Source organism: Chlamydomonas reinhardtii, chromosome 4 (assembly GCF_000002595.2).
Source record: "Chlamydomonas reinhardtii strain CC-503 cw92 mt+ chromosome 4, whole genome shotgun sequence".
Lineage (NCBI taxonomy): Eukaryota > Viridiplantae > Chlorophyta > Chlorophyceae > Chlamydomonadales > Chlamydomonadaceae > Chlamydomonas > Chlamydomonas reinhardtii.
In genome coordinates, this window is record NC_057007.1 from 3,864,717 (window position 1) to 3,875,441 (window position 10,725).

Below are 10,725 nucleotides of genomic sequence, written 5' to 3' on the forward strand. Positions count from 1 at the left end.
GGAGCAGCAGGAGCGGGCGGGCATGCTGCAGCGAGGTGCGTGTGTGTGAGGAGAGACGGGGGGGGTCGGTAGACAGCAGCCCAAACTAAACCAAACCAAATGCCAAAGAAGCGAGGAGGAGAGCGTGGCCTGGGGGGATGCACGGGACGACACTCCGCCTGCAAATGTGTACGTGTGTGTGTGGGCGTGGGTGTGGGTGTGGTTGTGGGTGTGAGTGTGCGGGTGAAGATGTGGGGGTGGGAATGCACGGGGTTCACACACGGGCAGGAGGTGGGCGGCGGGTGACACGCCCGGCAAATCCTGCTCCAGGGCGAGGGACGTGGAGTCGGGGGCAGCGCTGGGGACAGACATGGGCATCATAAGGGGCAGGTCGGTGGTAAGGGGGCAGGGCGGGAGGAGGCCGGGGGGTGCGGGAGGGAGACGGACACGGGCAGTAAATGTTGAGGAGCCGGGCACATCCGGCCTGCGCCTGACACGCCGCCGCATGACCAGCACGAACACCACCACCACCACCACCACCACCACCACCACATCACCCACTGCGCAGCCGTGACCGGCCCGCGGGCGCTGCGCGGCAACACGCCTGACGCCTACGACAAGTTCTACAAGCTGGTGCTGGAGGTGTGAGGGGGTGGACGGGGGGGGGAGGCGAGGCGGAGTGGAGGAGGGGAGGGGAGGGTTGTAAATTCCAGCCCAAACTAAATCAAACCAAGCTGAAACGGGCGGAGTACAGGTAGTCGAGGCGTTAGTTGCAAGTGATATTACTTCTGGGATGGGGGTAAGATACCAGAGACACCCAGACGCAGGACAGTACCTCGAGGGAGGAGAGGGGGAGCGGGTGCTGCGTGCATGCGTGGCAGTGGGTTGCGGCCTTCTGGGGCTTAATTCGCCGTACGCGTGCCAACCTGCGGACCCCGACTTCCCCCCCCCTGTGGGACCTCCTCGCGCCCCTCCCGCCCCCCCTCTCCTGCCCTGCAGGCAGTGGCTGTGGAGGCGGGTCTGGAGCTGGCCGTGGCCGACCCCACCGCCCATGCCGAGCTGCGCGCCGCTCTGGAGTCCGTGTTCCCGGTCAGCGCCGTGTCGCGGTTCGTGACGCTGGCGGAGGGCGAGCGGCTGACGCAGCTGGCGGAGCTGGCGCGCATCTGCACAGGTGTGTGGGGGGGGAAGGCGGGGGGTTGCAAGGATTGGTACAGAGAAGTGTAGCGGAGTAGACAGCAGGGGTGGGGGCAGAAGGGAGGTGGAGACGCTAAAGCCCTACTGGGCACGAGTGGGGAGCGGGGGCGTGAGGTAGATGGCGGAGGAGGGGCGTAGGCGGGGAGTTGCAAACACAAGCCCAAACTAAACCAAACCAAGTCAAATGGGGTGCACATGCTGACATGCAACTACACACATACACACATATCCGTCAACCGTCGCTTTGCTGTATCGCATACACTGTCTTTGCGCAATGTTTTCCTCGTGCTCTTTAACACACATACACATGTTTTCCTTGTGCTCTTTAACACACACACACAGACGCACACAGACACACGCACACAGACACACACACACACATACACACACACACACACACACACACACGCACACACACACACACACACATTCGCTCGTAGGTGAGAATTTCATGGAGGATTGGGCGGGAGCTTGGACTTAGCGGCCAGGAGTAGCGACGCGAAGCTAGGAATCGTAGGAGTGCCTGGGCCTCACGGTACCGTGAGCCCCGCCCATGTACTTTCCGTTCTCCCCCTCTCTTTGGGGAGTGTCTCACAGGCATACGCACCACACGCACACACACACACACACACACACACACACACACACACACACACACACACACACACACACACACACACACACACACACCGCTTCCTGTTCCGTGTGTTCTTCAACTCTTCAGCGCTTCCCTGCTGCCCCCCAAACCCGACCCACCACAAACCCCTGCAGGCATCTGCCTGTACAACCGCTCCTGCGGCGCGGGCGGCTCCGCACTGCCCGCCGCGGCCGCCAGCTACCTGCCCCAGGCGCAGAGGCTGCTGAGGGACATCAGCAGGTGTGTGTGACGGGGGGGCAGGGGGCAGCGGGGTTAGGGGGCAGCGGGAGTGCAGGGGGCGGGGGGGGGGGCAGGGGCACGGGGGGAGGGGGGCAGGGTGTTGTTTGCACCCGTCCCTTGCGCCTGCGGGAACACAAGGGGAAGGGGCAGACGCGACACAGCCCCCCCCCATACACACGCACAGATGCACGTGCACGCGTTTTCAATACTGCCAGAACCCATGCTCCACGCATCCCTCCACACCACGTGTGTGCCCCCCAGGTGCTGTGTGGAGGTGGGCGAGCAGCTGGCCCAGCTGCAGGTGCTGCTGTCGCGACTGCCGCCGCCGCCGCCGCCATCAGCCCCGGCGGCTGCGGAGGAAGCAGGAGAGGGCGAGGGCGGCGCGGAGGCGGCCGCTTCACAACCTGCGGAGCCTGTTGCGGAGCCTGCTGACGTGGCGGCGCGGCGGCGGCAGCTGCACTCGGAGATCGTCAATCGCGGCCAGGTAGGGGGCAGGGGAAGTGGGGGCGGGGGTAGGGGGCGGGAGAAGGGGGCGGGCGAGGGGAAAGGGGAGGGGAAGGGGGAGGGAGACAGTGGTGGTGCGTATGACATGGAAAGGGTTGGATGGGGCCTTGCGGCACGCGGTCGTCGGCGGTTCATACACTGCAGTCCACACCCTCGCACCTGCCTACCTACCTCATCACCACCACACCCCTCTACCTGCAACCCACACCTCTACCCCTCCCCCGCTACACACACACACACACACACACACACACACACACACACACACACACACCGCCGCGCAGGCTCTGCAGCTGTTCGAGTCGCTGTCCGCGGACCTGGGTGAGGGGCTGGAGGCGGCACAGCAGCTGGATGCCGAGCTGGAGCACGTGCTAGTGCAGGTGTGGGCGGGGGGGGGGGGCGGGGGGGGGCCGGGGGGAAGGGGGGGGGGACGAAGACAGAGCCCTGCACGTCATTGCGGCCCTGTGCTCGGCTGAATTGTGGCTTACTGGTCACACGCACACTCACACGTGTGTGTTATCCTTGTGCTGTTTATAACACACACACACACACACACACACACACACACACACACACACACACACACACACGCAAACACGCAGGTGGCTGAGGCGGTGGGCGGCTCCGCGGCAGTGCCCAAGGACCGCGTGTATCCCCTGTTCGACAGGTGGGTGGGCGGGGGGGGGGGCGGGCGGGAGCAGGGGGCCGGGCGGGAGCAGGGGCCGCGGGTCGGTAGGGGGAGGAGTCGTCTACGCGCAGACCCTGGACCCTTTTATGTATTGGCACTTCATGCTTGTGTCTCATTAACTACATTCTCCACATGAATGGCTACCCCGTCCCAACCCCCCACCCCCACCCCCACCCAATTTTGCACATGAACGGCTACCCCGCCCCCAAACCCCCCCCCCCCACCCCCCACCCCCCCACACACACAGGCTGGGTGCGCTGCACGCGGGCCTGCACCAGGAGCTGCGGCTGCTGGTGGTGCGCCAGCGCCTGTACGACGAACTCGGCGAGCTCAGCGCCCTGACGCCCGGCAGCGTGCTGGCAGGAGGGGGAGCGGGAGGAGCGGCAGGCGGCAAGAAGACGTCAGGTGTGCGGGTGGGGCGCCCAGGAGGGCGGGGGGGGAGTGGGCGTGGGCGTGGGCGGCTGCGGGAAGGGCGGTCAGGGTGCGGTGTGGGAGTGGTTGCATCGTGGTGCGTCACTCGTGGAGCACAAGCACTGGAACAGCATGGGCACGCCAGCTCCCAGTCCCTACCAGCAACCCACACTTCCCGCCCCCCTTCCCCATCCCCAAACCCAGGCACCTCCACCTCGGCCACAGGCTCGCGTGTCGCCTCCGCGGGTGCCGCCGGCGCGCCGCCCTCCGCCGCCGCCGCCGTCGAGGCCCTGTGCGAGCAGCTGGACGAGGCCACACTGGCTGGACTGGACGCCCTGGCTTCAGGCCAGCCGCCGGCAGTAGCAGCAGCAGCAGCAGCCGAGGGCGAGGACGGCGCTGCTGCTACAGCCGCTCCCCCACCTCTGGAGTACATCCGGCCCGCCAGCCACAGCCAGCTACAGCCGGGTCTGGCGCTTGCGGGGTTCTGCCCGGGGTCTCTGGGCGGGCGGCCGGCGGCGGCGGGCGGTGTGGCGCTGCTGCGGAGAGCCAACCCGCGCCTGGGATACCTGGCCTTCGGGGTGAGGGTGTGTGTGTGTGTGTGTTTTGAGGTTTGTGTGTGTTTTGGGGTTTGTGTGTGTGTGTGTGTGTGTGTGTGTGTGTGTGTGTGTGTGTGTGTTGGTGTGTGGGGGGGGCGGGGGGGGCAGGGAGTGCGTTACATGTGTTACACAGGGAAGCAGCGCGAAGTACGTGCGTGTCGCTACTTGGTGTGTAGAGGACGGGGAAGGGAAGAAGTCCAACACATAGCAGTGGCATAGACACACCCATACCACACAAGATTGCAACACAGAATGCCACGTCACAACCCACGACGCCGTACAACACTGACACACACACACACACACACACACTGCCGCACACACACACGCACGTGTGTGTTTTGCCCCGCAGGACAAGGTGTACGGCTTCTCCAGCAACGCCGACATGCGCGCCTTCCTGTCCGACCCCGCGGCGGTGCTGGCGGGGGTGGCCGCCGCGGTGGCGCGGGAGCCGCTGCTGGCGCGGCCGCTGGGACTGCCGCCGCCGGTGGCCAGCGCGGACGTGCACGCCGTGCTGCAGGTGGGGGGGAGGGCTGGTGGGAACAGGGGGGAACGGGGGGGGGACGGGGGGGGTGTAATCTCCAGCCCAAACTAAACCAAACCAAGTTACACTGGCGGAGCACAGATAGAAGAGGCGTTACTTACAAGGGGGGTTGTAAATACCAGCCCAAACTAAACCAAAACCAACGAAAACGGGAATGCAGGCAGAGGCGTTAGTTGCGAGCGATAATACTTACGGGATGTGGGCCGAGGCGTCGCGGAGCAGCAGGGCGAGGGGGGGGGGGGTGCGGGTCAGTTTGGGGATGGTATGGGACTTGTGGTAGAGAAGGCGAGCGAGGGGGAATGGGCGGATTCCTGGTTTAGCAGAACACCAGTACAGTAGTCTGTTGCGGGTCCAGGTGCAATGACGCTGGGTTCAACGGGGGCCTCTAGGGGGATGCCCCCTCCTTCCATCCACCACCTACCTGCAGGTGGGGGGGAGGGGGGGAACGGGGGGACGGGGGGGGGTACATGCATTAAGTTTACGAAGCCAGGTACAAAGGTACACAACACAGTAAGGTAGTCGTCGTTACCGATGTCTGCGGAGTCCAGGGGGGCGGGGTTGTAGATACCAGCGCAAACTAAACCAAAACCAATGCAATAGAGCGATGAGAGCGTGGCCTATGTATGCTTCGGGAGTGCTTCGGGGGTTCCATGCATGATTACTGAAGACGAGATGATGTTGACAGGTGGGTTTGCAGTTTGTTTGGGGGGGGGGTAATTACCAGCCCAAACTAAACCCAACCAAGTTAAACTGGCGGAGCACAGATAGAGGAGGCGTTAGTTACAGGCGGGGGGGGATGCGGGTCAGTATGACGATAGTATGGGACTTGTGGTAGAGGGGGCGAACGAGGGGCGATGGGCGGATTCCTGGTTTGGCAGTACACCAGTACAGTAGTCTGTTGCGGGTCCAGGTGCAATGACGCTGGGTTCAACGGGGGCCTCTAGGGGGACGCCCCCTCCTTCCATCCACCACCTACCACCTACCTCCCCAACCGGCCTCTATCATTGGGCCCGGGCATATAACCCCTCCGTCCACACCCCTCCCCTCCCCCCTGCCCCCACACACACCCAGGCCATGTCTGGTCCGCTCAAGGTGGACTTCGGCTGTCAGACGCCCGTGCACTTCCTGGAGCGCCACATCGACAAGGACTACGAGTGGAACGTGTGGGCGCTGCGGCGGAGGTGAGAGGGGCAGGAGGAGGAGGAGGAGGAGGAGGGGAGGGAGGGCAGGGCGGGGGAGGGGTGGGGAAGGGGGGGGCGCCGTTCATTGGGGACGGACAAGGTTGAGTCACAAGTACGAAATGGGGGGGGGAGGGGCGTGCACTTGTAATTACCCCATCGGTGCGCTCCCACACGGTGCACTGCTGATAAGCGGCTAAATGAGTGCCCTGGACGACTGCTCCGGACACACAGCCGCGCCCCCCGTCCGCGCCTACACTCCCCTCTTACACACACGCCTGCCTGGCTGCTCGCCTGCCCGACCCCTCGCCCGCCGCACCTACTTGCCACACCCACAGAGCACGCACGTACACACCACCACGTGCTAGCCCCTACTGCATTGGGTTCGGTTTAGTTTGGGCTGGTATCTACAGCCCCTCCCCCTCGCCGCTGCCCCTCCCCCCCCCGCTCCCTCACTCTCTCAACCCCTCCTCCCCGCCTCGCACAGGGCCCTGGCCCTGGCCAACCTGCGCAATAAGGCCACGCACTCGGCCCAGACCGCCGAGAGCCACTTCAAGCGAGAGAACGAGACGCAGGTGCGAGGGAGTGCAGTGCAGTGCAGGGGCGCAGGGGTGCAGTGCAGCGGTTGAGGTGATGGTGATGGGGGGTGTTCAATATCGAAGCTAATGGGGTTTGTGTGCGGGAGGGTGTAAGCGGTTCATGTGGTGAACATGGGTGGTTACAGGGCGATGCGGGCTAGGCCGGTGCAGGACCACTCAGGCGCTTCAATCCTACTTACGCAACATCCAGCAATCTCAGTATCCCACCCACCGCACCCCCGCCCATACGACGTACACCCATGCACCCCCCTCCCACCCCAAACACACCCAACACAAACACACCCAACACACCTACACATCTAAACCTCTCTTCCGCGCCTGCCGCCCACACGCCCCCCCCCCCCACCACAGGTGTGGAAGCCGCGCGAGGCTGTTGTGCAGACGCGTGTGACCAAGGGCCAGGCCATGCCGCGCAAGCTGCAGTACGTGGCGGGGCTGCGAGGTGCGGCAGACGCCAAGATGAACGTGGTGCGCCTGGAGCTGGACCTGGGGCAGCCGCACCAGCACTGAGGCGGAGGAGGAGGGGGAGGAGCGGGGGTGTTTTGAAAAGCGGTACAGGATGCAGGCGGGGGGCGGAAGGAGGAGGAGGAGGAGGAGGAGGTGTGTGTGTATGTGCATGTGTGCGGGTGTGCCGCACCAGCACTGAGGAGGAGGAGGGGCGGGGGGGCAGCCGCATTGAGGCGGACACTGGTGGATTGCAAGGATGTTTGGAAAAGCGGTACAGGATGCAGGCAGGGGGCGGGGGGCGGGAGGAGGAGGAGGGGCGAGGAGGGAAAGGAGCAGTGCGCGGCATGTGGGGTGTGAGTGGAGTGAGTGGCGGGCAGTGCAGTCCTGTACCAGTACAGGTACAGCCCACGTACACTGAGGGAGGGGGGCGGTGAAAGGAGCTCGTTGACTGGAGGGGGGTGCCGTACAGCTTTTAAGACGGTGTCAGAACTTGGCAAGGGGACAGCGCTACTGGGCTAGTGGACTGGACTGGACTGGACAGACGCGCGGGGGGTTGCTGGATAGCTACAGCATGCCGCAGGCAGGGTTGTGCCCTACGGCTCTGTAAGCTGAAGTGCTGAACTGCAAGCCGTCACACACAGCCACACAGAGACCGGAGGACTTTGGCCAGGTCCGGCCACCTTTGATTCGCACCGCTTGCCAAGCTCTGTGTGTGTGTGTGTGTGTGTGTGTGTGTGTGTGATGGGACAGGGTTCAAGGCAGGTTGGCGAGGTCCCGTAGGGTGCAGCTGATGCCCATACCCTCAAGCAGACGGCAAACAGTTTGCAGTGGCAGAGCAGAAGTGCATGGCTGGTCGAACGCCGGAGTTACTGTACCGACAAGTTGCTGGCTGGCTGGAAGTTTGCTGATGCGCATTCCTCACGCTCCGGGCGCCCGGCCAGGCGATAGCACCACACAGACACACCGCAACGCCACACTCGCGATGTGTGTGTGTGTGTGTGTGTGTGTGTGTGTGTGTGTGTGTGTGTGTGTGTGTGTGTGTGTGTGTGTGTGTCGGGGGGTGTCGGCGACCGACCGGGACTCCTTGGGCGCAGGCGCAAGTGCCAGACACAAGATTTGGCCACGACGTGCCGCGTGCCGCGTGTCCCCTGCCCCGACACTCGACAGACAATTCCAACCGCCTCTCAACAGTAGAGCGCTGGTGCTGCAGTGCAGCGGCCACCGCCAAAGCCGCCACCTGACACGCCATTCTGCCGGCAGTGCATTTCACCGGCAGAGCAGGATTTAGCCCCGGCCCATTCGACCGGGTTGAGGGGATGGTGTCACGGTTGGATCGTGTCATGCCGTGCGATGAGGCTGTTGCCCGGCCTACAAGGGCGCAGCGCCGGCCTTGCCCGGCGCTGCTCTTTCGTTACTCCCGTACTCGTACCGAACCAACACAGAACAGACTATATGCTGTAACGAACTCTGGTGGAGTGGCCATTCACTGGGGTCCGGGAAGCATTCTCTCTCTCTGTAGTTCGGTGGGCGTCATCGGAGGGCAAGCCAAGTCTAGGCGCTTACAAGCGCATAGCAACGTCACTCTACGGTCCAGGCCCAGGCGTCGCTTCTCACACTGCATGTCTTGGACGGCGCTTTAGGCGACGCGAGGACAGAGCTGCCCGCCCGCAGCAGGGTGTGTTACGCGGCTCCCTTGCTCGCCAGACCAAGTAACGAAAGAGCAGCCGAGCTAGGCACAAACCGGCAGATGGTCGTGACACACCACCATTCCACTTCCTCCGCCTCACTGCCCTGGCCTCTAAGGCCGCAGCCAACCAACACCCCACAAACCTCCAACTTACGGGCTAAGAGAGCCCTAAACGCCTACGGGCGCAACCTACGGGCGCAGTGTCGCAAGGGACGCTCTGAGCAACGCCGCCGCACCGTTGGCCATTCGGCCGCCCGGCGCCCCACTCTCAACCACACGGGCCTCACCAGACGTCCATCCGACACTGCGTGCACACAGCAGGCGTTGGCAAAAGTGCCAGCAACGCATACACACAGCACACGCTCCTCGTGAATACTCAAATGCCTCGCCGCCGTGAACGCAAACCGTCCGCAATAACACTTAGCTCTCGATCCAGAGTATTATTCGCATGAACGTGAGTGGAATTCGGAGCGGCACTGTACGGCGGCGGGGGGCCGGGATGGGCCGCCCGCTGCGGCCCTTACGGCGGCGGCGCATCAGCACTCAGCAGTACTTCGAGAAGTGTTCTGTAGCGATAAATGTAAGAAGATGAACGCGTTCGTGCTCTTCACGACTCCATACTCCAAGACCCACTCACGTGCCGCGCAGGGGCACATCGCACGCAAATCCACGAGCACGGCCTGTCAGAGTGCTCCTACTCTACCGTACAAGTGCAGTGGTTCTGCCGTCCCCTCCCCCCGCACCCTCCAGACCTGCAAGGGTTCTTCAATGCCGCTTCAAGGCCGCAGCCACACCACAGAGGAAGTACGGCATGGCCGCTAAACCGCCGCCACACACATCTGGGCTGACCAACAGCCCACCACAGCGTGCCGTACACACAACATCAGTACCGATTAGCCGCAAATCAGTTCCTGTCAAACCCTCAAGTCCTTTCAAAGCTTCAAGAGTTTGCCACACAACTAATGTCTCTCGCGTCTCTTATTGTCGTCGTCTGCCAGGCCCTTCGGGAGTCGCATGCAATCTTCAGTCCAGCTATCCCTCTCCACGAGCGCCAGCGCCAGCGCCAGCACCAGCACAGCGCCTCTGCCGGAGCTTGTGCTCACCCTCAAAACGGTCACTTACACACGACCGCACGCCCTCGACCACACGCACCGAATGACACCACAGCGCACCACACCCGCCACCAAGAACGCTCTATGCATGCATGCATTGTTAGAAGCAACCGACCCCACAACAAACAACAGCCCTCTCCGTCCCGGCTCTGGCTCTCTCGCCCTCTCAGCAAATGACGCAGCTGCAGCCGCTGCCTCCCGCGCCGCCTCCCCCCAGCCCGCCCTTGGGTGGCTCGGGCGCGTACTCGGCCTGCAGGGCTGCCAGCGCCGCCTCCACGTCCACCATGTTGGGCCGGGCGCAGGGGTCGTCAGCCTGTGTGTGTGGGGGGGATGTGTGTGTGTGTGTGTGTGTGTGTGTGTGTGTGTGTGTGTGTGTGTGTGCGTGTGTGCGTGTGTGTGTGTGTGTGTGTGTGTGTGTGTGCGTGTGTGAGTGTGTTTGTAGCCGTTCATGTGGAGGACGGGGAGGGATGTGCCATGGTTGTGCGTAAGAGAGAGAGCTATGTGGTAGGGAAAATGTACTTCTGTGGCGCTAACAAGAGGTCCCCTCCCCTCCCCTGCAAAATGTGTCCCAACTAGTAATGCCCCCTCTCCCCTCCTCGCTCTTTCAGTCTGGGCTGGTATCTACAAACCCCCAGCACCCCAGCACCCGCACACCCACCCAGCAGGCGCAGCACAGGTCGTACAGCGGCTGCGCCATGGCGTTGGGCCGGGGGGGCCGGTAGCCGCCCGCCACATGCGCCGCGTAGCCCTGCAGCAGCGCGCGTGTGTGTGTGTGTGGGGGGGGCGTGTAAGAGAGTGAATGTGTGTGTGGGAGTGTGCAGGTAGGGGGGGCGTGTAAGAGAGTGAATGTGTGTGCAAGTGAGTGTGATTGAGTATGTGAGAGAATGGGGAACGGCGGGCGTGTGTGCA

At 63.5% G+C, this 10,725-nt stretch overlaps 2 protein-coding genes across 2 annotated transcripts in view; one reads left to right on the plus strand and one right to left on the minus strand.

The window, feature by feature from the left end:
• Positions 1-7,902, plus strand: part of CHLRE_04g230340v5 (uncharacterized protein) — an 8,912-nt gene extending 1,010 nt beyond the window's left edge. The window contains exons 3-15 of the mRNA XM_043062097.1: positions 8-35; positions 548-621; positions 979-1,150; positions 1,945-2,050; positions 2,312-2,534; positions 2,839-2,934; positions 3,157-3,221; positions 3,490-3,647; positions 3,858-4,231; positions 4,602-4,769; positions 5,865-5,974; positions 6,459-6,546; positions 6,922-7,902. Coding sequence (XP_042925449.1) covers positions 8-35; positions 548-621; positions 979-1,150; positions 1,945-2,050; positions 2,312-2,534; positions 2,839-2,934; positions 3,157-3,221; positions 3,490-3,647; positions 3,858-4,231; positions 4,602-4,769; positions 5,865-5,974; positions 6,459-6,546; positions 6,922-7,080 — 1,821 coding nt within the window. The 3' untranslated portion in view covers positions 7,081-7,902. The remainder of the gene's footprint in view (positions 1-7; positions 36-547; positions 622-978; positions 1,151-1,944; positions 2,051-2,311; positions 2,535-2,838; positions 2,935-3,156; positions 3,222-3,489; positions 3,648-3,857; positions 4,232-4,601; positions 4,770-5,864; positions 5,975-6,458; positions 6,547-6,921) is intronic.
• Positions 7,903-8,174: 272 nt separating this feature from the next.
• Positions 8,175-10,725, minus strand: part of CHLRE_04g230438v5 (uncharacterized protein) — an 11,516-nt gene continuing 8,965 nt past the window's right edge. The window contains exons 15-16 of the mRNA XM_043062098.1: positions 10,475-10,564; positions 8,175-10,129 (exon numbers count right to left, since the gene is read on the minus strand). Coding sequence (XP_042925450.1) covers positions 9,983-10,129; positions 10,475-10,564 — 237 coding nt within the window. The 3' untranslated portion in view covers positions 8,175-9,982. The remainder of the gene's footprint in view (positions 10,130-10,474; positions 10,565-10,725) is intronic.